The 25,571-nt window shown below is 40.2% G+C and overlaps 11 protein-coding genes across 11 annotated transcripts; 4 read left to right on the top strand and 7 right to left on the bottom strand.

Annotated features, from left to right (window-relative positions):
- Positions 1-377: 377 nt before the first annotated feature.
- Positions 378-1,607, top strand: An16g09240 (hypothetical protein; the record flags this gene model as incomplete). The annotated part of the gene is made up of 2 exons (XM_001398184.1): positions 378-501; positions 661-1,607. The coding sequence occupies 2 exons, from the start codon at positions 378-380 to the stop codon at positions 1,605-1,607; spliced, it is 1,071 nt and encodes a 356-aa protein (XP_001398221.1).
- A 209-nt stretch (positions 1,608-1,816) lies between these two features.
- Positions 1,817-2,739, bottom strand: An16g09250 (uncharacterized protein; the record flags this gene model as incomplete). The annotated part of the gene is made up of 2 exons (XM_001398185.3): positions 1,817-2,164; positions 2,266-2,739. The coding sequence occupies 2 exons, from the start codon at positions 2,737-2,739 to the stop codon at positions 1,817-1,819; spliced, it is 822 nt and encodes a 273-aa protein (XP_001398222.1).
- A 343-nt stretch (positions 2,740-3,082) lies between these two features.
- Positions 3,083-3,265, bottom strand: An16g09255 (hypothetical protein; the record flags this gene model as incomplete). The annotated part of the gene is made up of 1 exon (XM_059745382.1): positions 3,083-3,265. The coding sequence occupies one exon, from the start codon at positions 3,263-3,265 to the stop codon at positions 3,083-3,085; it is 183 nt and encodes a 60-aa protein (XP_059604947.1).
- A 183-nt stretch (positions 3,266-3,448) lies between these two features.
- Positions 3,449-5,632, bottom strand: An16g09260 (uncharacterized protein; the record flags this gene model as incomplete). The annotated part of the gene is made up of 7 exons (XM_001398187.3): positions 3,449-3,717; positions 3,768-4,248; positions 4,308-5,015; positions 5,088-5,253; positions 5,301-5,427; positions 5,484-5,534; positions 5,590-5,632. The coding sequence occupies 7 exons, from the start codon at positions 5,630-5,632 to the stop codon at positions 3,449-3,451; spliced, it is 1,845 nt and encodes a 614-aa protein (XP_001398224.1).
- Positions 5,633-6,801: 1,169 nt separating this feature from the next.
- Positions 6,802-7,311, top strand: An16g09270 (uncharacterized protein; the record flags this gene model as incomplete). The annotated part of the gene is made up of 4 exons (XM_001398188.3): positions 6,802-6,905; positions 6,963-7,107; positions 7,166-7,224; positions 7,275-7,311. The coding sequence occupies 4 exons, from the start codon at positions 6,802-6,804 to the stop codon at positions 7,309-7,311; spliced, it is 345 nt and encodes a 114-aa protein (XP_001398225.1).
- A 264-nt stretch (positions 7,312-7,575) lies between these two features.
- Positions 7,576-8,430, bottom strand: An16g09280 (uncharacterized protein; the record flags this gene model as incomplete). The annotated part of the gene is made up of 5 exons (XM_001398189.3): positions 7,576-7,653; positions 7,708-7,755; positions 7,814-8,212; positions 8,269-8,288; positions 8,355-8,430. The coding sequence occupies 5 exons, from the start codon at positions 8,428-8,430 to the stop codon at positions 7,576-7,578; spliced, it is 621 nt and encodes a 206-aa protein (XP_001398226.1).
- A 471-nt stretch (positions 8,431-8,901) lies between these two features.
- An16g09290 (hypothetical protein) lies at positions 8,902-11,281 on the bottom strand (the record flags this gene model as incomplete). Its single annotated transcript, XM_059745383.1, has 8 exons — positions 8,902-8,952; positions 8,990-9,151; positions 9,208-9,763; positions 9,810-9,879; positions 10,011-10,488; positions 10,821-10,952; positions 10,998-11,106; positions 11,157-11,281. 8 exons carry the CDS (start codon positions 11,279-11,281, stop codon positions 8,902-8,904), a joined length of 1,683 nt encoding a protein of 560 aa, XP_059604948.1.
- An 844-nt stretch (positions 11,282-12,125) lies between these two features.
- On the bottom strand, positions 12,126-13,521 carry An16g09300 (uncharacterized protein; the record flags this gene model as incomplete). Its single annotated transcript, XM_059745384.1, has 2 exons — positions 12,126-13,314; positions 13,382-13,521. The coding sequence occupies 2 exons, from the start codon at positions 13,519-13,521 to the stop codon at positions 12,126-12,128; spliced, it is 1,329 nt and encodes a 442-aa protein (XP_059604949.1).
- Positions 13,522-14,143: 622 nt separating this feature from the next.
- On the top strand, positions 14,144-15,025 carry An16g09310 (uncharacterized protein; the record flags this gene model as incomplete). Its single annotated transcript, XM_001398192.3, has 4 exons — positions 14,144-14,213; positions 14,428-14,573; positions 14,641-14,778; positions 14,834-15,025. The coding sequence occupies 4 exons, from the start codon at positions 14,144-14,146 to the stop codon at positions 15,023-15,025; spliced, it is 546 nt and encodes a 181-aa protein (XP_001398229.1).
- Positions 15,026-15,216: 191 nt separating this feature from the next.
- Positions 15,217-18,426, bottom strand: An16g09320 (uncharacterized protein; the record flags this gene model as incomplete). The annotated part of the gene is made up of 6 exons (XM_001398193.3): positions 15,217-15,390; positions 15,459-17,867; positions 17,929-17,964; positions 18,051-18,077; positions 18,128-18,273; positions 18,333-18,426. 6 exons carry the CDS (start codon positions 18,424-18,426, stop codon positions 15,217-15,219), a joined length of 2,886 nt encoding a protein of 961 aa, XP_001398230.3.
- A 415-nt stretch (positions 18,427-18,841) lies between these two features.
- Positions 18,842-20,094, top strand: An16g09330 (uncharacterized protein; the record flags this gene model as incomplete). The annotated part of the gene is made up of 5 exons (XM_059745385.1): positions 18,842-18,888; positions 18,968-19,368; positions 19,494-19,582; positions 19,652-19,704; positions 20,076-20,094. 5 exons carry the CDS (start codon positions 18,842-18,844, stop codon positions 20,092-20,094), a joined length of 609 nt encoding a protein of 202 aa, XP_059604950.1.
- Between the last annotated feature and the right edge of the window lie 5,477 nt (positions 20,095-25,571).

Below are 25,571 nucleotides of genomic sequence, written 5' to 3' on the forward strand. Positions count from 1 at the left end.
CCGCGAGCGGACGATTCTCGCCTTGTCCCCCGGCAATGGCTTGAGCTCATCGCTGGGGTCAATATTGACATTGGAGCTAGTGCTGGCATGGCCTTCGGTACGAGTCTCTTTGGAGAGCTGTCGGAGCCGTGATTGTTCAAAAGTCGCAAGGTCTTCCGAGGTTATAGCTATAGCGGTGGGTTTGCGGCGTAACATATTTGATCGTGAGACCGAAGCTATGAGGATAAGTAATGAGTAGTAAATAGGAGGCTTGCCGCTCCCACGGAAATTGTCTGGATTATGCTTCTGTTCGCGCAGCACGTGACTTTGTAGCATTCGGAGGTAACGAACATTTTTAGTCTCCCTCTTATCCAATCCTTAGATGTTCATCAACAAGGATGCTCCAACAACGGGTCGTGCTTCTACGCCCTCGGCGTGCCAGGGCAATAGAGGGGACTCTTTTATCCATTCGTCAGTTTTCGGCTACTTACTTACAAGCAAAAGATTACAACAACCACTCCAGTAAGTGTGCTACGTTCCAGTCTCCGTCCGCCCAGTTCACAGTGCATGTCTCATCTTACTTTCCCTCCCTCAACTGGTTTTTCTCTCAAGGAGTTGTTGTTCTCATCCAGCCATACTACGAATTCTAAGCCCCTACTCACTTGTTTCTAACTGATGAAGATGCGAATGCAACCGAGGATTCCGCAGCCTCTTCCGCCGCCGGACGTCCTAGTGCGCAAACCAGAAGAAACAACATTCCGCCGGCGAACCTGAACATTCGGAACGTCAACCATGAACGACCTCGTCCCCGACGGATAATTGATGCGAGATCTCTCGCCGCCTCTCAAGCCACTGGTCAACCAGCAAATATCCTTAAGAATTCCAGGGCTCGCAACCCTCGAGGCAACCGATCCACCGCTTTCCGAGGCCCTAGAGCTGGTCCAAGGAAGAAGGTCCAATCTAAAGATGGGCGGGAAGGCCGTCCTCGACGCAACGAGGGGTCCGATCAGGAAGATTCGGCATTTGAAGCTGCATTCCATGAAGCCTCAATCAACGCTGTGTACCGAGAGCTCGCAGAACAAGCGCAGCCCAAGCCTGTCCAGTACAATCCCGAGTCGATTTCTTTAGCTTCACTGAAAGAAACATGGCCATCTCTACCCACCGACATACACGCTCATACTGCCGGAGTCGTTGAAAAGTTGTCTCTATTCGGTGATCGCTATGCCAATGATTATGTACCTCCAAATGAGCTGGGCAAGAGACTCTATCAGGGCAAATTTGTCCGCTTTTCGAGTGAAGAGGAAAAGGCTGAGGCCATTATGGAAGCGAACAAGCTATCGCAAGAACGCGCAGATAAGTTGTCGCAGCGAAAAGGCGATCTTGTGGAACCACGTCATGTCAACTTCAGTCCACTCAGTACCAAGGACCAAGGCTCACTTATTGGACTGCTTGTTCAGGGCAACTATCCTAAGTCGAAAGCCAAACAGGCGGACAACGTCTCAGTCGTTGACAGTGTCTCTGAAAACCTCAGAAACAATGCAACGTATCACACGGTCGGCAAGTCCTCTGCGTTCATTGCGAAGTTGGACTCGCTTTTAGCCGCCAGTCGCATTACGAAACGCTCTTGAGAATCTTGCTCCCTGATACCATCAGTATCTTTACTATGTACCTGTATTTTTGCAGCTTTCCATCATCCCCTGTTATCTGTCTCGTTCACATTTATGCATTATAAGTGACTGTAGAATACAATGAATCTCTAAATATCAGATACAGAACTCGTACTCATATCACGCTTTGAGTTCATTCAAAGCTGGACTTTCAGCAGCGTGATTCCTCATTACGCCCGCTCCATAGCCTTCCTTGTAGTCTCAAACAGTTCCTTCACCTCCTTCTGCCCTTTCTCTGCAAGCTTTTCCATCTGTTCCTGGGCCTTCCGAACGTCATCTGGCCTGGCAATCTTCTTTTTCTGCAGATCCTGAAGACGTTTATGCACAGCGCTGCGTGAATCACGGACGGCACCGGCAGCTTTCTCCATTGCCGCCTTTGCCATAGCGATCGTTTGATCCCGGGACTCTTTAGTCGGTGGGGGGATCGTGACATTGAGCTGAAGGGAGTTGTGAGGGTCGGCTTGCGGGGTTAACGACAAGTTGGAGGAGACTATTGACGAGCGAATGGGCTTCACATGCTATATCGATAACAGTCTGCGTTAGAGCAAAAATGGAAGATTGAGAGGATCTGTAGGCTTCGTGATAGCAAAGACATTCTTTTAAGGCGCCAGTAACTCACATCTTCGTCAGAGGCCAAGATAGTCACCATTCGTCCACCCTTAGGAACAACTTGAGCAAGGTCGCCCAGCTTGATCGATTGCTTGCTGCTCTTGCTCAGCTGCACACGAAGACTCTCAATTGATACGGTATTGAACCTCCCCCCGACACGCATCTTAGAGAGTTCGTCTCTGAGTCGAGACAGGGCAGCCGCTATGCCGTCATGCAGCTGTGAAAAATCATGCGGGTCTTCGGAGCCTGCGCCTGCTTTTGGCAACGGCTTCGCAGAATCTGCAGCAGATGTAGTTTTCGTCTTGTCCTTCTTTTTACACCAAAAGGGCGAACTGGAAAAGCTCCTTTTATTAGACGGAAGTGCTACCTTATGCTGAGTCCAAGGCGGAAGTTGATGCTCAGGAAGCAAGTTATAACGCAACCCAGTAAACGTTGAGCAGCGACGCATATAGCTGAGGCCGGTAAGTGCTGCACGGCGTTGCATTTTCACTCTTCTTCTGCTCCAAGTGCCCGTCTTTTTTGGGTATGGGTCTTATATGCTTATCAGTAACGACGAATCATGCGGGTACAGTTGCTTGTAGCAAATTGCGCGAATGATTAGACAAGGGTGGTAGGATTTGGGAGACTCAATGCCGAGGCAAACTGATTACGCCGCCTCCAAGCGGGCCACCCTCTAGTTAGCACATTTCATGGGCTTTTTCTTTTGTTAATTCTATTTTTATTTTTATTCTTATTTATTTACTTGTTTTTCTTTTTTCAGAACACAAGCAGCTCGCCACGGCAGCTACGACTTACAAATGGTTATGGAAGGCAGTCCAAAGGGCAAGTCAAACAAGTTTCCATTCTCGAAAGTCTAACAGTAGTGATGGAAATACAGAGAGCCTTTTTAGGGGCGATATACTCTGGTTTAGCATACGGCTCATGCAATCAGATACAAGGGCGTTATGATAATAACGGAGTTCATATATAAAATTTTCGTAAATTACTTTTGCAATTTTGTACCCGGTCATGAATGAACACGCCTCATCTAAAAGGAAATTCCGTAGACGACGTTAAGGTCTCCAATCAAAGGCGAAGCAAGGAAATCGGCCACTTTGCGCAAATTCGATGGTGGGACTGAAGGGTGAATGGTAGAGGCAAGGGCAATTGTATAGTGCCGCACTTAGGACCATGATAGGATCGCAGAGATTCGTTTACCGAGTGGCCATGGCCTTAGTAATGAGTCTCTTAAGAGCAAGCTCCTTCTTCTTAAGATCTTCGGGAGTCGAATCTTCAATCTCAAGCTGGGCCATAGCATCGCTGAGTGCCGATTCGATCTTCTCCTTGTTGCCACGCTTCAGCTTCAGCGACATGGTAGGGTCGGAGACGATTTCCTCAACACGCGAGATGTAGGACTCGAGCTGTTGGCGAGACTCGAACTTCTTGGTGAAAGCCTCATCGCTGGACTTGAACTTCGCAGCGTCTAGGAACTGTCAGTATATATAGATATATCTTTCGCTGCGTGAGACGTACCATCGATCATCTGCTCAATCTCAGTGGTGGAAAGCTTGCCGACGGCATTGGAGATGGTGATGTTGGCACTGCGTCCAGAAGACTTCTCGGTAGCAGTAACCTTGAGGATACCGTTGACATCAACTTCGAAAACGACCTCAAGTGCGGCCTCTCCAGCCCTCATAGGGGGGATGGGAGCGAGGGTGAACTCGCCCAGAGAGGTGTTATCAGCACAGTTGGTACGCTCACCCTGGTAGACGGGGAACTGCACCGTGGTCTGGTTATCGACGACGGTGGTGAAAGTGCGCTTCTTGATCGTAGGCACAGTCTGACCACGGGCCACAACAGGAGCGAAGATGTTACCCTCCATAGCAACACCGAGAGACAGGGGAACGACATCAAGCAGAAGAAGATCCTGGGTTTCAGCCGAAGAAGCCTTTCCAGACAAGATACCAGCCTGAACGGCGGCACCATAGGCAACGGCTTCATCGGGGTTGATGCTCTTTGATTCAATCTTATTAGGACAGGACTCGTTTAATAGATGGCCGGAGTATCACTTACCTTTTCAAGCTTCTTGCCATCGAAGAAATCGCTGAGCAGCTTCTGGATACGAGGGATACGGGTGGAACCACCAACGAGCACGATCTCATCGACCTGGCTCTTCTCAAGGCCAGAATCCTTGAGAACCTGCTGCACTGGCTCGAGAGTACCGGAGAAAGACTTGGCATTCAGATCTTCAAAGCGAGCACGGGTGATGGAGGAATTGAAGTCCTCGCCATCGAACAAAGAGTCGATTTCCACAGTAGTCTGGGTAGCGTTGGACAAAGTACGCTTAGCACGCTCGCAAGCGGTTCTGAGGCGACGGAGGGCTCTCGCGTCTCCAGAGAGGTCCTTGCCAGTCTTGCGCTGGAACTCCTTCTTGAAGTGGTCCAGGAGGTTGGTATCAAAGTCTTGTCCACCAAGGTGGGTATCTCCGGCAGTAGCCTTAACAGTGAAGACACCACCTTGGATGTTAAGGAGAGACACATCGAAAGTACCACCACCAAGATCGTAGATAAGAACGTTACGCTCCTTATCAGACTTGCCGGAGCCAAGGCCATAAGCAATTGCTGCTGCAGTGGGCTCGTTGATGATACGGAGCACGTTGAGACCAGCAATGGCACCAGCATCCTTAGTAGCCTGGCGCTGGTTGTCGTTGAAATAAGCGGGCACGGTGATGACTGCCTTCTCGACCTTCTTTCCGAGTTTGGTTTCCGCGACCTCTTTCATCTAGCGTGATCTGTCAGTAACGCAAGAGATATAACAAGCAATGCCGCGTAGTTGGGGCCAAAGAAATGTTACCTTCATGAGAACCATAGAAGAGATTTCTTGAGGACTGAAAGTCTTGGTTTCGCCAAGGTACTCGACCTCAACCACAGGGTTTCCACCCTGATCAACAACCTTGAAGGGCCATGACTCAACATCCTTCTTAACGATGGGATCTTCGAACCGCCGACCGATAAGACGCCTAGATCCAATTAATAACGAACATATGTGTAGCGAAAAGCTGCTTACTTGATGTCAAAGATGGTGTTCTTAGGGTTCATAGCGGCCTGGTTCTTCGCGGCCTCACCGATCAAGCGTTCCTTGTCGGTGAAAGAAACGAAGGATGGGGTAGTGTAGCTACCCTGCTCGTTGGCAACTGTATGTTTATCAGCTAACCAGCGCCGGATCCAGAGTACACAGGTATCGACATACTGATCTCAACATTGGTACCCTCATAGTTGGCCACACAGGAGTAGGTGGTTCCTGAAGTATCTCGTCAGTCATGAGAGGAAACAACAAAGGTAGAGGCAAGGCTCACCAAGATCAATGCCGATGGCACCTTCGTAAACTTCGTCGGCCATTTTGACAAATGTGAATGTCTCAAGAGAGATGGGATAGGAAAAATGAGATGATGCCAAAAGGCAGGACGATTGTTGGAGGAGAAGAAGACTAAATAAATTTTGCCCCAGGCGCTGGAGTGGGAGCGGTTAAAATTTGGGATGAAAAAAAAAGAAACCCACTTTGCAATTTTTCCTTCCCGTTTTTTTTTTTTTTTTTTTTTTTTTGCCCCTTCTTTCCTGACCCAATCTTCTTCGAGTACTGCCGGTTTTGGCGCGTTCTCGGCTGAGGTAAACTTGGGTTTCAAGCCCTGGTTGGCTGCTGAACTTCTTAGATAATCAGGCGATCTTTCTTCCTCATTACTACTACTCTACTTAGTACACAGTATCAGGGCAGTGGCAGAGCGCACTGGGTAATAGTTGAGAAGTATAACTGTGCTTCACTAGGATTTTGGTTTCCTTCTCCATGTTCAGTATGCAACTTTTTTCTTATAAAGATCCACCGACAAGCATCTACCATATAATAAATTGGATTGTATCACACTGTGAATATATAAAATCTAGAATGGCCATCCAGTAAGTTAGTAAACGATCCTTCATATAATTGTTTTGGGAAGAGATAAGTAGGCAGCCAAAGAGACTGATTGTGCTCCTCCAATCTTTGACAAAGGCAAGTCCCTTATGGCCCCTACTTAAACATGGTCTGTATTATAATGATATAATCCAATTCACAACCATCTAGTCCTGACTTGATGGCATCCAGGTATCAAATTTGATACCTTAGGCATTAAAGCGGGTAGCTACTCCACTTGTATCCTAAAGTCGAAGAGTCACTGCTCGGACATCTTAATGGAGGCTCCTTCTACGCGCCCTCAAACCAAGACAGCTTCAATCTACACCTTGCCCGTTTTAAACTCTAGAGGTCAGTAAGAAGAGACTTCTTTCGACAAGTCATCATCATAACGCTGTTTGCTTCTCTTTGAGACTCAAAAGTCCTCTCACCCACTTGCTTTTCCTCACTCTGCTACCAAAGGACTATTTACTTGTGAGTGTCTGCTTGGACCGTCTGTCAAGAACAGGCAGGGACCTTTCTGTCAATTGTCGCAACAACGCATGATTTGATGCTTCTTTCTAACAGCAACTAGACTGCAGTGATTACGATAGTGTCTGCCCCGCTACCCCCGCCTTTCCAGATGGACATCGATCTAAGCAGAAGGAATAAAAAGCCCCGCCCTTTGCTAGAATCTGAACGGGAGAGATTAGAGGAATTCATTGATTCTATTCATTATTCAGCCAGGTATGCCGCATACAAGCGATTTTTTTTTGGTGTGCCTTGGCCTTACAGCAAACGCAGATACTCAGATGACCAGTTCGAATACCGCCATGTCCAACTCCCCAAAAACATGCTCAAGAAAATACCTGCAGACTATTTTGACAGTTCAAAAGGAACGCTAAAACTACTGTGGGAGGATGAATGGCGTGCACTTGGTATCACACAAGTACGTAAGAAGAGGTCGACGAAAGTTATAAATGTAAGACGTCTAATTTAATGATCAGAGCTTGGGTTGGGAACATTATGAAGTGCACGAGCCAGAACCACATATTCTTCTCTTTAAGTGAGTATGGGGACCATGTCATCGCTTTCAAGCCTAACCAATGCATACAGGCGCCCCTTGAACTATCAGCCGCCAGTATCACAGTAACTCGTCAGCTGGAATACTGTTGATGCCAACCTGCCCCCGTCGCCTCTGAAACACTAATACAACGAGATCCAAAAACAACAGTCACTGATAGTGAGCAATGCATGCGAGAAGGCCCATTTGAATAGACTGCATCCAGATGTTTCATCCTGGAAATTTCGGGTTTCAGATTGAGATATGCTCCTTGCTACCAGAGAATGCCCACAATTATCATCTGCATTTGAATACCTCCTATTATCATACCACTCTCTTTTAGAGCACAATTCCCTACGCTACATTCATGGCCAGCCATTGCTCCCATTGTGTGGCCGTGAAGCTGCTGCTGATACCTGGTTCTTCGACGCCCTAACCAGCGGGATCAGTGCATCAAATCGCTCAGTTAATAATGAGACGGCTTACATTGAAATATACGGTCGGAGATACATGGACGCCAATTGTTCGACCTGACTGTTATATCTAGTTAGGATTCAATGTTGAGCCCTGTAACAATATTTCAATGGCGCACCTTGACCATCAATTTGATATCATTCGTCACCTTGTTGCCGGTATTCAACTGTCCATCAGGCATAACTTCGCTGATGTTCAATAATTCGAGCATCTCGTGTTCGTCAACACCAACTGTCGCGGCTATTTTTGCAAGTCTCTGATATGTCTTGTTACGCGTCTCTTTAACAACACTGACATCAAAGAATTCTTCTTGGTGATTGAAAAGTGCAGCGCTAAACTCCCAGAACTTGTCTGGAGCTATTTTCAGCACCGCCGCACCAGCTTCATGCGTCAGAGTGGATGATGGATGCCAAGGTTGAATGTGCTGACGAAAGACAACCTGAAGTCTTGATTGATAATTTTGTAAGATAATTGGTCTCACCGATGTGTAGAATGTGTTGAATAGCTTTGCAGAGTACTGGAAGTAGCATTTTTAGTAAGCCCTTCCTGGGCAGGGTGTTGTATAGTACTAACAGGGCAGACATAATCAAGGTCTTCGATAATTAATGCGTTAGTCATCGGGGTATAGAAGAGCATCGCCAGTATTTCATTTAACATACAGAGTTCGAGGGTATGCCATGGTTGCTGTGCATTGGCCAACAACTTCTGCCCCAGAAATTTAGGATGGAGAGCCATTATTGTTAAACCTTCTATAGTCAGCCCTTGTCGATACTAGTAGTGAGCTGAAAAGAGAATGCCCCTCCTCACTGCCTGGCCTTATCGGCGGGAGTGAGGTGATTACACATCAACTGACTGGTAACTACGTTAGTTAACTAACCATGAATAATTAGTCAAATCACATGGTAAACTAACCCTTTGGGATTTATTAATGAGTTGTCAATCAGGATAACTAATACTTGAGTTACCAAGCATCGCTTAAGAGATTTGACTCATCTTTGTGTACACAATTATCAAAGCTTACTACACCTGGTTTGACTAACGACAACTAGCACCCGGTAGCACGATTCGCCCTTCATATTTATGCGGAGTTTGAAGTGGTGGTACGTAGTTTGGCTGGCTGCACGAACTTTAGCAAAATAGAGGGAAGATACACATATCCCATCAAGACGCTGTACTGTTCATTTGTTGCCTGCCTCAAGGAACCCATTATAATAAGCTGAATGCTCCAGATGGGGTCTCCGAAAGGATTTCGTGAACCTAGAATAATCCGTAAGAGACCATCTGACAGACACACCAAACCATGTCCCTCGCCGGTATTCCACAAGGCTTTGAGGCCATAAAGGATACCACGGTATTGAGGTTGTTTGATACGCTCTGGGATTGGTGGTCTACACAAGCCAGCTGAGTTACAGCCAATGGACATAAGGGTTGCTAACGAGGACCAAGTGCCCTTTGACTGAACAAATTAAGATCTCTGATATCCATGGAGATAGCAGTCCATTGAGACCTCACAACATCATACTCTCCCTTCACCTCCACTCTGCACAACCCTCTGGGGCCTCGTATACCAACAGGACCAGAAAAGTACATGACACCGCGACGAGATGTGTGCACGTTGCGAGCCCAGCAGTAATTCAATCGCCACTTGAAAGCCAGGAGCGCCATACGTAGGTCAGAATCAGGCCCGAGCTTTGGCAGCGGTAATTTTCGCAACGTAGAAATGCACAATGAAGTATGCGGACGGGAGCAGTCCTTGGTTGATGGGCTGCCGTCTTGGGAATTCTGTGGAGGCGGCTGTGACACAGACCGAGAAACGTCGTCAAGTCCATCAGATCCTTGCAAGACTGAGGGCAATAAATTTGCATCTAGAGGAATAAAAGACCCAGACATCTGCTCATCCATCAAGCCTGGGCTAAGTCGGGAAATTTGCCTGCTCCACAGAACCAAAAAAGCATCCTTAATTGCGTGTGCCACACATAACGGCCTCATACATCTGTGCAGACAGTCGCCGTCTTCTGAAGCTATTGGCTTCGAAACCCAGGCGAGGCCATTCGGAGATAGTTGTAGTCTGTACCAATGAGCAAATTATACTGTACTTATTAGGGCATACATACCCAAATCGATAGTATACAGGGGGTGCACGGTACGGGAATCGGTGTTCTAGCCAAACTCCTGCGACAGACACTGGACCCCCCAGCATATAATTAAGTAGTCTTGATTGCGATGAGACATCCAAAACAGCCGAAATTAAGTCTTCTGTTTGTTTATGACTGGTTAATTTCAGACTGACTAAACGGCCATCTGCTCGCAAATACCTTTCAACCCCGAGAGCTTGTTCTTGTCAAGGGCTAATTTCCTAAAAGCTTGCCACTCAGGGTCTGTCGGTGCATAAAAGTTTCCTTCGTGTAAGCGAGGCCAACCTAGGGGAAGGAAGCGAGTTTGTATAGTAACAGCATGCTCTGAGTGGGGAGGAACATATTCGTCCCTGTCAAACTTCTCAGGTGTGGATGAGGCGTCGAGCCCTGGCAAACTCTCCGGTGACCGATCAGTATCATAGAGCGACTCATCGAACCGCAAGACGGCGAAGGAAGTTAACAAATGAATTGCAGTCCCGCACAATAAAAAGGTAGCTAGAAATTTCCTGGCGCACTTGTGAGTAGAGGGAGTGATTTTATGACAGCTTCGAACTATGAGCTGCTCAGCATACCTGGCCCACGGGCGTTTGATCTGTAGTTGACGAATAGTGACCGAGCTTGAATCCCGAGGTAATGGTTGGCTTATCCGGAATGTTACCTGGGATTTTCGAAGTAATCGTCTAGCATGATACATTGAGAGAACTCGGCCGCCGGTTTCAATTATTGGAGAAACATTTCAAACCACCAATCGAGCTAAAGATCAATGTAGGCTTATTGCCCAGTTTGCTGGTATAGAGTGCAACGGAGTAAGCCGATGGGAGAAGTGCAAGGCCTACGCCCAGCGATTTTCAAGTTTAAAGTCAGAGATGAATAATAACAAATATCGTGAGTTTAGTGGTTTATTAATTAATTACCACTACGATAGTATGAGCAGAAAGTGTTCTCCTGTGTTATTAGGCCCGGCCGCTGTAGCACGTGAGCCAAGCCAACCTTATCAGCCATGCAGAGCTTCCCCGACTTCACATGATGTGCGGAGTACATAAATAGTATGTCCTGTAAGTTAGCTACGTTTTTGCCTAAATGACACCAGCCATTCTCTACACCAACAATCAAGCTATCCAGCTTATCATTCATTAAGAGTTATTCTCATTCTACCTTCCTACTCACGCCAGTGGTGTGTAAGGGCGAACAAGGTTTGCGATCTGTCGGAAGGCTCAGATGGCTTGGGACCATGCCAGTGTTGGCATCCCATACGCCTACAATGCTTCCTCTACCCCTATTTCCGATTGCTATTCTTTGAGCATATCATGCCATGATGCAACCAACCTTTTCTGCACACATGGATCTTGTTCCAGAACCCCCCTGGTGGGGTGGCTGCTACTGACTGCTACATCTGGAAGTGCAGAGAAACCACGGTCAGAAAATTTGAAGACGCCACACAAGTTATGCATTGGAATGGACCTGTAGGCTAAAAAAAAAAAAAAAAAGCCCACGTTTGTTACCGTTTCCTCCTTATTCTCGCAATTGCTGTAGCTTTTATAGTAGCTATTGGTGCCGCCTTCAAGAACTTATTTCATATTGGACAAGATGAGTGCCCGATGTATGACCCGCGGATGTAGGGTTAGCGAGAACGTTTGAACGAGGATCTGGAACGTTGCATGGTCTAAATGTCAACAATAAACATTGTCGCACACTACTTACTGAACTGGCTACTCCACCTGTCAACATAGCCTAGAATATCCAATATCTAACCTACAACATCCGTGTAACTTGGAGAGTAACCCTGGAAAATGGTGCAAGTGAGTAGACTATGGCTAGTATAATGAATGTAGCCGTGCCATCAGATATCTGTTCTGCCAAGTCAACATATGACTGTCCTATTCTATTCATCTTGAAAGGACGGAAGATAGCCCCTGCCAAATATCAATGAGCAGTATACCCAGCCATGCATTACCCACTAAAAGCCAGATGTCTCCGGTTTCACCTGCACCAAATAAGCTGACCTAGATTCAAAAAGTCTCAACAAACGCCAAGATCCATGCCAGAAAGTCGATAAGAGCTGATCAATTACAGTGAGAGGGGGAAATCGATATGACCTCAGCCAAGCAGGGGCACATTAGCCTATGATGGTGTGGTGCATCAATGTACTGTACAAAGCCGCAGGCGTTTGCTGCACCCTGCGCAAGGATAACCACGAGTCTGTCCAACCGGCATTCCAGATGTCGAGAGGCAGAGAAGACATGAAATTCAAGATATATAGATCAGGAGTCCTTGAGGATAACAAAAGGGAACATTTCATATAGTTGGTCCGGCTTCAAGTTCCCCAAGCGATCGGTTGTTTTCTGAATGTCGGACGTCTGCGTTCCTATTTGCAAGTCCTCTCGATGCACGATTACCTCGGAGACTGAAGTTCAGGGGAAAGTAGGATGCAGTGAAGAGTGCTAGCCTTTGAGCCCTCCGATCTGGCTGTCCAGACGAAGTATCAGGCACAGGAGATGTGGGCTGGTGGTTAGATTGAGAGGCTCGCCAAAGGCGCAATCGAGAGAAGCCCGCTCTGTGGGTCAACGGGCGCCGTTGCACATGCTGCTCCGGGGATCCCGACGTTGGCCGCAGAAAGTTCACTCTTCCACCTATAAAAACAGCCTGTGGCGGGTTTATAGGTGTCACTCGTGCCATGCCCCGTCGACCTTGACGTTCTGAGCTAGGAGCCAATTCAGAAGTTTCTGCGCGAGGTTTCGGGATGTAGTAATCTGCCTTACATAGGGGACAGCAAGCCCGTCGACTTGTCAACCATGGGTCAACACAAGACGCATGAAAAGCATGTCCACATGTAAGCCCCCGTATATCATCTTCATCCTCGATCGTATCGAGACATATAGCACAAGTATCCCCTGGATTTGCCAGGAAATCGGCAGGTACAGCGGTGCGGATATGGTCTTCCAGGTCTCCAACATCCTCTACGATGACATGGTTGAGCGCGTGGTTACGGGGCTGCTCCGGGGCTGATATGTTGGCGTTGTCGTTTACTCCGATGTTTGTAGGGCTTGGCTCGGAATATCTCTGGCTCTTCTCTTCAGATTGTGGTAGCGTTGTCTCCAGGTTTTCTAGTGGTGCAGAGGCCTGCGAAGTGTTGGAATCAACCCGCTGATGGCTTTTGAGTGGCGATGCCACCATGGATGAAGGAGCGCCAAGCGAAGCGGACAACATGTAGTTCTCATCCTTGGGGCTTTGCGACCGGCTATTCGGTGCCGAGATCCCGCCTGCACCAGAGAGGCCTTCATTCTCCCGGGATGACCTCCATGCTTTATACTTCGTCAGTGGAAACCTCTCGTTAACGTCGTCCATAGTCATCAACTTCTTTTCTCGACGTCTTCGGTGTGTTCGTGGCATAGCGACCAGATCTATAGGCTCGCCTGTCACTTCACTGCGTAATTGGCGATTGCGTTGATTATATCGAAAGCAATATTTTACCCCCACGATAATCCTGGAACGCGATGGTTAGATGAGCATCTAAGCGCAGCAAAGGCCTAGTGATACCAATTTGGACATACCATAGATTGGTGAAAACAACACCAAACCCGAGGGCGACGAAAAATAGTAGAGGCGAACTAGTAGGGCTTGAGCTGTTGTTCTTCCCATTACGATCTGTACTAGTGGCACTTGAAGAGGAGCCTGTAGTCGTTGAGGACATGTCGACAGAAGGCGATGGGGGAGGGGGAGGGGTGGACAACGTTCAATAGACTATGCCGAAGAGGAAGAAAAAGAGTGGGAATTGTTGCGCGTATAGCAGAGTACTGAATGCAGTGTATCGATTTAAGGAAGAAGGAAGACACTTTTAAATAATAGGTTGTCTCTGCGAGGTTGGTCGACAATCCCATTCAGTTCATCTAGATGAGGGCACCAACTCCCAGGCTCATGTTAAAGGACGCCCCGGGAAGGTCATCACTGACACCGATATAATTGTAGCTTCCAAGCTGTCAAAATGGAGCCTGATCTGGTGTTGGATGCTCACCAAACTCAATGGGGGGAGGTGAAGTGAGAACAAATACACCAACGTCGTGGTCGCCAAACGCAGACACCTAAGGCTGGGACGTCCGAGTCACGGGGCAGGCGATCGATCCATCATGTCGGAACCCACTGCGGGGACGGACGGGTAATAAAATTAAACAGAAACAGCCAATTCAGGAAACATCGTCATGGCCACCAGTATTCAACCACTTGTAGCTACTAGCACGAACCCAGTCTCTAACAGGGTCGATATCGCAAGCACGAGACCAGCAACGACATAACGAGAAGCCAGACAGGTGAACAGAATGAACAGCGCAACTTCAACCTCGCACATAGACAGAAACCCTGTGGTTTTCTTTGATATAGCCTTAGGAGGTATGTACATCAGATGATACATAATCTGTTGCAACCCCGTTCTCCTGGCCCAGGCAGGCTACATAGGCACGTCCATAGGAATGGCTATGAATGTGTTTCATCAATATGTCGGTTTGTGGGTATTGTGCTGCTACTGGTTCATGCAGTGCTGTATAATGCACTATGCAACAAAGTCAATACTAAAGGGATAGTAACTGAGTTATCTCTATGACAGGCGAGCCTTTAGGTCGTATAAAAATGGAACTATTTGCCGATGTTACGCCCCGAACAGCAGAGAATTTCCGCCAGTTCTGTACAGGAGAATGTAAAAATGCACAGGGACGACCACAAGGATACAAAAACAGCAAATTCCATCGGGTAGTATGTTTATTTAAGAAATACAGAGGCGTGTGCATGAGAGATTGCTAATCCTTTCATATCGGAAAAGATCAAAGATTTCATGATCCAAGGTGGCGACTTCGTTAATGGAGATGGGTCGGGATCTTGTACCATTTACGGCACCCCAAGGTTCTCAGATGAAAATTTCCTTCTGAAGCATGACCATGCTGGCCTGCTTAGTATGGCAGTAAGTCCCTGAGCTACAAGACATCCATCCCCTATACCTTGACTAATTCTCCCAGAATTCTGGTCCGAACACAAATGGATGTCAGTTTTTCATAACAACAACTGCAACCCCATTTTTGAATGGCAAGCATGTTGTTTTTGGTAAGGTGGTGGAAGGGATGGACGTTGTACGGATGATTGAGAACACTAGAACGACGCGAGATAAGCCCAACCAAGATGTTCTGATTGTGCAATGTGGGGAGATGTGACACATTGTTTCAATGATGTTTTTAGCATCGAGATTCCAGTGGCATGATATTTTTCTTTTTATGTTACACAGAACAAAGAACGATAAGCAATAAGTCCAGAAAAAAAGTTGGCTGTTGTTTCGGGAAATTCACCATCAATCACTTAAGTTCTGTTTACCCTAATAAGCGTTGGCTACAGCATAGCCAACAGCCTATAACTTCAACTTGCCAAGGTAGTCAGAAGCTAAGCTGACAGCTTCGTCGACTCTGTCGGGATTAACTCCGTTGCCGACTGAGGTAGCTCCTTTACCTCCCGCCTTCCCCCCGACTGCACCAGAAACGATAGCTGCCCACTCACTGGCGGAGGCACCGGCCTCGCTTGATGACTATACAAAGTATTAAGTGCATTAGTTTCAATGCCAGAGGGCCCGAAGTAGTAGTGAGGAAGACATACCTTCGACACGTAACAGCCATGGGCAACACGGCCTTGATCGGTGCTTGCAGCCAAAACGTATACCGACTTGTCGGGCAACTTTGACTTCACGTAATTTAGAGATTCGCTAATTGCTTTAGAGTTCGCAGAGATGGGGAGCTTGGCGACAAGCCAACTCCTGTCTTGATTTTCCGGAGCTTGGAAGTAATTAGTTATGGTCTCCAGCGCGACTTTTGATTCGAGTTTTTGTAGAGCCTTTTGCCCATCGATAACCTCCTTGTTAATACGCGCGAAACGTTCGCGAAAGGCGGATTTCTGTACAGCAGAAATCGAAAGCTGATTGAGCTCGGCCTGGATCTGCTTTGCTTCCTTCTCTTTCTCTGGAGTTAGGGGCATTGCTTCTAGAAGATCGAGCCGTTTTTGGAATTCCGCTGCCAAACGCTGCACTTCATGCGCATCTTCGCCGGTCACAGCGATAATTCTGCGGATGCCCTTGGCGATACCGCCCTCTTCTAGAACAATGAGATCCTTGATGTCTCCTGTCTTCTGAACATGAGTACCCCCACAAAACTCAATGCTGACCTCTTTCCACCGCGGATCCTTCACGTTCTGGAGTATCTCACCCAGCTCCACACCAACGGAGACAACGCGGACCGGGTCAGGATAAGTCTCTCCAAATACAGCACGAACTCCAGAGATCTCCCGGGCTGTTGCAAGAGGGAGTTCTTGAGAGTAAACAGTGCAGTTTTGTCGAATATACTCAGTCGAAATTTCTTCAATCCGAGCCAGATCCTTGTCCGAAATAGCAGACTTGTGAGAGAAGTCGAATCTCAGCTTCTCCGCTGCGACAAGGGAACCTTTTTGCTCCACACCGTCCCCTAAGACTGTTCTGAGCGCAAAGTTGAGAATATGAGTTCCGGTGTGGTTGTTTCTGATCGGCCAACGACGCAGTTCATCATATTCGCAGATGACAGTATCACCTACCGAGAAGGAGCCATATTTCATGAAACCAGTATGCAGGACGTATCCAGCATAAAGCTGAACATCACCTACTTCAAGCTCGGATTGTCCATCGATAACAATTTTACCCGTGTCATTCTCTTGTCCACCCTGTTCAGCGTAGAAGTTCGTCCGGTCAAGAATAATTCCAAGTTGCTCGCCGTCGGGCACCTCGTCCGTAGATGAGTGGAACGTCTTGCCGTGGTATATGGCCTTTACTTGGGCGGTAATATTACCCTTTCCAAACTTAGCAGTATCATCAGTCTTGGGGACGTCGTTCATGGCTTCGAGCTTGCCCAGATCATGAACGTCCAACTTCACTGTTTCAGCGGAAGTTTTCTTCTGGCCTCTGCTTGCTTCTTTCGCTCGCGAACGCGCTTCCTCGAACTCTCGGTCATCGATCTGTAATCCCCGTTCTTCTGCCATTATACGAGTAAGGTCAACCGGGAATCCGAACGTGTCATAGAGCCTCCAGACATCGGCGCCGTGCAATTTATCAGCCCCCTTCGCCTTAGCCTGCTGGGCATAATGCTCAAATTGCCGCTCGCCGCGATCCAAAGTCTTAGCAAATGACATCTCTTCTTCGTCTAAGATTTCCATAACGTCGGGTTGTTTCCTTCTCAGTTCTGGAAACATATCGCCCAGTTGATCGACGACTGTTGGGACGATCTTTGAGAAGAAATTGCCAATCTCGACACCGAAGTATTTTCTGGCATATCGAGCACCCCTACGGAGAACACGACGGATGACATAGCCGCGGCCATCATTATTTGGGACCGCACCGTCTGAGATAGCAAACATCAAGGTCCGAACATGATCCGCTATGACACGATAGGCAGTATCAATACCATCAGCGTCATCACTACCGAAGCATCCACGGTATTCCCTAGCTCCGGTAACATCTCGAATGGTCTGGAATATGGGAGTGAACACATCTGTATCGTAGTTTGACGACTTATTTTGCAAGACAGACACCAACCTCTCAAATCCCATTCCGGTGTCGACATGCTTGTTGGGCAACGGCCGCAGGGATCGATCCGTTTCACGATTGTATTGGATGAAGACGTTGTTCCAAATTTCCAATACATTTGGGTCATCTTGATTGACCAGATGGGCAGCATTACGTCCACCGATTCGGTCATAGTGAATCTCGCTGCAAGGGCCACATGGGCCTTGATCACCCATCTCCCAGAAATTGTCCTTCATGTTGCCTGGGAGAATATGATCCTCCGGAACGCCAACGGCCTTCCACAGATCTTTGGCCTCGAGATCTGGCTCTAGACCACCTTCCTTGTTCCCTTCGAAATAGGTAACATAGAGACGTCTGGGATCTAAACCGTAAATCTTGGTTAACAATTCCCAGGAATAGCGAATCGCATCCTTTTTGAAATAGTCCCCAAAACTCCAGTTCCCGAGCATTTCAAAGAAAGTCTAGTAACCATTTCCGTGTTAGCATCATAAAAGCCATTATTGATTTGGTGGCTTTCCTCACATGATGATAGCTATCCTTGCCCACGTCGTCGAGGTCCTACGTTCGCAAGAATTAGTAGACGCTCAGGTCTCTTGATTTAATCCTTTTTTTTTTCTGGTAGCGACCATGCGCATTACACTTACATTATGCTTTCCTCCAGCACGAATGCACTACGGGTTGTGTTAGAACTAGCTGAAACCGGTAGGATTGAAGTACTGACCTTTTGAGAGTTGACTGCACTTTTCAGGTTTGCGAAATCAGAGTGAGGATCCACCGTTCCTAGAAAGATTGATTTGAACTGATTCATTCCAGCGTTCGTAAATAACAATGTTGGATCAGAATGGGGAACAACGGGAGACGAGGCAACTGCCAATTTTAATTATAATCAGTTCTGACCGAGAAACTGTCTCAAAAAAAATACTTACCGAAAGTGTGGCCATTTTCCTTGAAATATTGAAGGAACGTATCACGGACACGTTTGGAGGTCCATTCCAACTTAGGATCATTATCTGAAGCCATACTGAATGGTCTTGTGATGGTTCTTGCAGGCGGAATATTTGGGAGTGGGGGAGTGTGAAGGTGGTAGAATGTTCTGGGTTGCGACCTAAAAGGTGAAGATAGATGAGTCAAAGCCAGTTCCCCCTCCTTTATGAACCTATGAATACGCATCAAGCGACTCGTCGGTTGTAACATCCAGTTTTACTTAATTTGAAAATTCACACTGTCATGTGCAGTACCATATTTAATATATAATCCGATTACCAGGTCTAATTCCCTCATCCACCAAGAAAGGGGAAGGAAATAAAGGTCACTGGTTGTGTGGCTGATGGCACATGCTGGTGAGGAAATCAATCACGGGAAGAAGCGCCCCGCAGACAGTTACCCTGAGGGGGATCAGCCTCTGGCAAAGAGATTCGGTCGGTTGCATATCAGTATGTTTCTGTACCATCTATCCTATTATCTGCATTCTCCATTACCATTGTATGAGAGTCACTGGATCTGATTTGAACTCATTTGCTTGATAAGATACCATAACCTCCGAATATGACATCAATGATAGGAGGCTTCCTGCTTCCGTCCATCCTGATACAATGTTATTGGACGATACCAAGGATATCATCTATATACATGATCTTGACAGAGAACTAGAGGATATTGAACAAAAGGATAACGGTCTTGAGATCTTTCCCGGAGTTGCTGACCGGATGTCAACTATCCCGAAGTTATTGGTTGCAAATACTACAAGCCCGTGCAATGAGCTAGTCCTTTACACCGAGCCTACATCATTATCAATCCCTAAGGAGGATGATAATGTACGAAAAGCGCTGATAGCTACAAGGGAGCGCGCTAGAAAAAGTCGACAGGATTTTCATACGCAAGGTCGGGACATCACCAAAAGCTCAGCCGCAAGCGCGACTACAAGTGGCCGCGGTACAGTAGAAGGGCCTATTGATGGATGTGGTGAGCCAATGGAAATTGATGTTGATTGCTGGGGCAGCATTCCGTCTGCCTTATAATTCACACTGTACATCCATTGTTTTGGTATTTAGAAATTTGGGTAGTAGAAATACTCTGGCAGGGTGCAGAAAGATTATCATCAGTGGCATATTTGACCTGTTGTAGCAAAGCCTCTACTATCCTTACTGCTTTCTATTCCTTGCTTTCAAGGGACAGGGTAAGATTTGTGATGAGGTCAGTAATGTAAGGATACTTTTTAAGATACTACTTGTGAAAAAAGCACTAGTTTCTCGCTGGTAAAGTCATGTCTGACTTTCTGAATTACTCTACCTACCTACTGTAAGGGAAATCCCCTAGGATATTGTTGTTGGTGTTACTGCTACTTTCTTATATATCTGCTACTCTTTCATTCAACTATCTTCTATCAGTGTAAGGTTTTGTATCCATATGATTCTTGTGATATAGATATATACCATATAATAGGATCTACTTGTCAGAATAGAAAGCCTGTCGATTAAGTAAGGAATCAGCCACTAAACACTAAAGATTTATATAATAATAAAGATAGTCTATATCTATAAAATAAACTGACTTTTACAAGATTAGTAGTCCAGACAAGGAAATCAGTATTTATAAACAATAAAAAATTATAGAATTATTATTAATAATTTTATGATTTCCATAATTACTATAATATATTATTTTAATAGCTTTACTTCTGATAAATAAATTATTTTACTATAAATATATTCTTTTTTAACTGGAATAAGCCATCTGGCTCAGATATTAAAAATAATTTAATATATATTTTAATTTAGCATAGCAGAAATTTAATAATAAAAAATAAAAAATTTATAAAATATATAATATAAATAAAGTTATATATTATTTCTATATAACTTTATTAGTATTTAAATATATTTATATCAATAGAGTCTTAATGATAAGAAATAGATAAAAAAAAATTTTATATCTTAATTTTTTTTATATGGACGTTGCGTTCTTTTCTTTTTATTGTTATTTTAATTATTAATTATTCTTATTATATTAATTATTTATTATTCTTATTATATTAATTATTTATTATTCTTATTATTTTTTTCCTTAGTAATTAAATATCTAATTATATTTATTCTATTTCTGAATTACCAGCAGATTATATTATACTTATTATTTTATTATAATAGATAGAGAGACTGGCCAGTATTATTATTATTATGTAAATATAATTAATAAATTATAATCCGTGTATAAAACAGTAATTAAATTATATTAATTTTGAAATATATATTATTTTTATATTTTTATAACATATTTTAGTTCTAAAATTATAAAGGTCCAGGAAGCTTTTAAGATTAAATATATTTTTAATAAAAAGAAATTTATTTTATATTGATAATATTATAATTATTAAGATAATTATAAAATAATAAAAATTTATAAATTTTTTAATATATTTAAACACCTGCTGGTATATTCAGAAATATTACTAAATTTATGAAATTTTTAGATTAATATTATGTATATTTTTTTATAATATAAAAATAAAAAAATGATATTTATTAACTTTAATAAAAAAAATTTATATTATTAATAAATATATAATATATTTTAACAAAGTCTTTGTCTAAATAGTAGTTATATATTATTATTATTATTATAATTCATTAATAGTACAGAAAGCTGTATATAATAAGCTTATTTATTAATTAATATACTAATATTTTATTAGTAATATATAATTAATTATAAGATATATCTGTCTGACTGTCATAACATTATTAAAATAAATATTAAAAAGCTTTATTTTATGTTCAGTAATTCTGGTTTTAGTCCTTAAATGATAATAAAATAATTATTTAAAATTAATATTTTAATTGTTTGTTTGTTTGTTTGTTTCATTCCTTACTCCGTTTCGGCGCCTTGCGGGCCACGCCAGAGGTCTTAAGCTCTTAGCTAGTTATATAACCGCCGCCTGACTTTTCAGCTGAAAACACAGTCACCTCTCTATTATACTAATAAGATTATATAAATAACAGCTTCGCGGTAGCTGCCAGACTTAATTCTATTAAAGAGATAATATATATAATCTAATTATCTTTAATTCTACTATCTGTTGTCTCTGTCGCTCTCATAGATCTTTATATTATCCTATTAATTTAGTATCTTTCTATAATATTCTGTTATATATTCTATATTTTCTTATATATCGCGTTTCTCTTATTTATTTAATCTTATACTGTTTATTACTTCTGTTTTATAGTATCTATATTCTTAAATATCTATCTAAACATCTACTTAAAACTTTATTTAATTATTTATCTGAATATCTATAAAACTTTTATTAACTGCTATTTAATTACTTTTTAAATACTTTTTATTTATTATTTTATTAATTATCTTTCCGGCAGCTATCTTACTTATTACTATTTATATAATCTTATTTTCAGCTTCTTATATAATTTTATTAAAATAATAAAAGTCTACTTTACTAAGATATTAAAAGTAAATTCTAGAATAATAAGCCCCGGTGCCCCCGTAAAATATATAAAATATATATGAATAAATATAAGTAGTAGAATAGCTTTATTTATAAAAATTCTTTACAGCTGGATATTACTAAAAATCTAGCCCGGGAATAAAAGCTTTTATAAATAAAATAAAATTATTAAAATATATTAATCTTTTTATATATAATATAAAGTAGGCTGGTTATTAAATATATCTTAATAATAAAATATTTATAAAATTTAAAAGTATAATCAGATTTTAAATAACTATAGTAGAATTAGAAATATTAGTATTTTTTATATTTTAAATCTCCTGCTGAAGTATATTATATTTTTTATATATAATTAATATATAAAGAATAATCTCCGGGACTCTATATAAATATTTATTAATATTAATTTATCAGATATTATAAAAATATATATTAAATTTAATTTTTTTATATAGAATTATATGATAATACTTCTTTCAATTAAAAAAAAATTATTATATAGAATTATATTCTGAGATATCAGCTCCAGCAGTAGCTGGTATAAATAATATTTATATAAAAAATATTTCTAATTTTTTAACTATTTTATTTTTATAATTTTTTTTAAATTTAGATATCTAGCAGAACCCGCGTCAAAGTATAAGATTTAATTAATATAACTGGAAATATTAAAGTTTCCAGCAGACTCTCTAATAAAATCTCTAATTAAATTTAAATTAGAAAATTTATTATATTTACCAGCTTAGGCTCCCGCCAGTCTGTGGTTTTTTTAATTTTAAAATCTGTAAATTCATTATTAATGATTCCTAGATAAACTGTGATCTAATAATATTAAATATTAAAAATTTATATTAATTTATTATATAGTTTAATTATTTTTAATAACAGATACTGGTTAGAAGTCTGTACAGAGTATAATAATATCTTTAATATTTTTTAATTATTTAAATATATTTTTATATAGAATTAGTTAGCTGCTGTTGATATAACTAAATTTTATTTATTTTATAAAAAAGCTAGATTTCTGATTAATTATAAAATTGATAATAAATTAATTATTTCTATAATTAATATATTAAATTTAATCTATATATTAAAATAAATTTATTAAATTGATAAATAATCTAAATATACTGTAGCTGTATTTATATATCTATTAATACTAGAATTATTTATATAAATTTAAGTAATTTTGGAATTAATCAGCTTCTATATACTATATTCTATAATTAAATAACTTTTATCTCTGGGAATATATATTTCTAGAAATTATTATTATAAAAAAATTATTTTTAAAAAATATATCTTAAGCTTTTATATATTAATATTTATAATCAATAGAATCTCTTTTTTTATAAGCTCTAGTAGACTCTGTAATAAAAAATTTAAATAATAATAATAATAATAATCCAGAATACTTATATATATAGAAATACTAATAATCTAGTTTAAAACTTAGATTTATTAAATTTATAATTATTTTATTATTAGCAGTAGATATAGCTTTATATTATAAACTATTTTATTAATTATATAAAAGTCTTCGGAGATCAGTTTATCAGTATATTTCTAAAAAATTATTAAAATCTAAATTTCCTTATTATAATATTATTTAATCCTGCGGATTAGGGGGATGTACCAGATTAATACTATATATATTATAGATTTTGCAGATAAAGACCGTATTTTAATTTTCTAAGTATTATAATAATCTATATATATTTTATAATAATTATATTAATATTAATAAAATATTTTATAAAAATAAGATATTTATTAAAAATAACTTTAAATAGCTTAGCTGATTTTTAAGTAAAGATTATCTAGTCTTTAAAAATAAGAAGTATTTTATAGAATTTAAAAATTATTATAAAAGNTATTTCTGGGACTGCAGGTTTTTACTTATAAAAAATAAAAATAAATAAATTAAAACTTTAAAAGTTTAAAAACTAATATATATATTTTTAATTATTATAGTAGATTATTATTATATTTCCAGGCCAGGATCTTATAATTTCTTTATTTTATAGATTTCTATATAATTAAGATAGTATTATCTATATATTTAATATTATTTATATTATTCAAGAAGTTTTCCTGGGTCATGATATTTATATTATAAAAGATATATAAAATTAGAAATAGTAGAAATTTCTAAGAAATATCTGTATTAACCAGTATATATAATATTATATATTCTAGAAGAATAAAGATAGTATACTATTATTAAAAAAGTTATAAACTCATTTAATATAAATTAAAAATATCTGATATTTCCGGAGATTATACAGCAGCTGTTTATAAAATATATTATTAAAGATTTTAAAAATATTTAAAAATAAAATAGAAACTATATTTCTAATTTTTTATTCAATATATATAATTTTAAATATTATATATAAAACTGTCTCAGTATCTTACTTCTTTTATTTACTGAAGTAGTTATTTAGAAGAAGTTTATAAATTTTAATAAAATAATTTAAACAGTTAATCAGCAGGACTTTTTATAATTTTATTAAATATATTTAATAGAATAATCAGACTTGCCGGGCTTATAGAGAATAACTATTTTAATCTTATAAAAATATATAGAATAATAGCTGATTTTAATATAATAATTATAAAATCTTATCAGTATAGAAACCAGAATCTTTATTATAATTTATAATATATAATTAAAAATAATATCTAATCCAGGGACCTTATTCAGTTTAAATACTTTAATTATTTAATAAATTTTATATTTATTAAATAAAGAGACTTCCAGAGATTTTGAATAATAGAAATTTTAAAAATTATTAAAATTTATAACTGATAGAGATAGAAAAAAGACTATAACTAAAATTATTATTTTTTTTCTAAAAAATAACATATACTATTCAGAATATTAAATAAAAATATATAAATTTAATATATTTTTTAATCTTATTTTTTTATTTTTTATATAGTCTTCCATACAGATTTTATATTATTAATATCAGTAATTTACTGGCAGTAGACTATTTTATAATATTTATATACAGTATATTTATATATCTTCTTCAGAGCTTTTCTTTTTTAATAAAAATAATAACTTATAATATTTTATTTAAAATATTTAACTGCCTGTAATAGCTTCCAGTAGGCTTTATTAAAACCGGATTTTATTTACTGATTTGAAAAAAAACCATAAAATAATCTTATTAATAATTATTATAATTACTTAAATAATTTAATTTATATATTAATTAATATTTATAGAGTCTATCGCGGTTATTCTTACAGCAGTCTTTATAATATTTATAGTATTTAGAATAATTAAAATACTACGGCTGGCGCCTGTAACCAGTAAATATTTATAAAAAATTTTATTTAATATTATAAAATCCAGAATCTTCTAGTTTTTATAAAGCTTGTTTTACTGAGACTGAAATACAGTTATGAATTAAATTTTAATTAATGAATAATCTAAGTTGTTTTATATATTTATTATATATATATATTTAACTTAGTTAATTAGATTCTATAATACTATATAAAAATAATAATAAAGCTGAATTAGACTTCCAGTAATTTTTTAATATTATTAAATTTTATATTATTTTTTAAATTGCTCTCTGAATCACACTCTAAATTATTTATATTATCTGGATTTAATAATAAAAAATCTATAAAAAAATTTAAAAAAATACTGGTATAATTACATAATATTATATATAAGATC

This window comes from Aspergillus niger, assembly GCF_000002855.4.
Source record: "Aspergillus niger supercontig An16".
NCBI classification, from domain to species: domain Eukaryota; kingdom Fungi; phylum Ascomycota; class Eurotiomycetes; order Eurotiales; family Aspergillaceae; genus Aspergillus; species Aspergillus niger.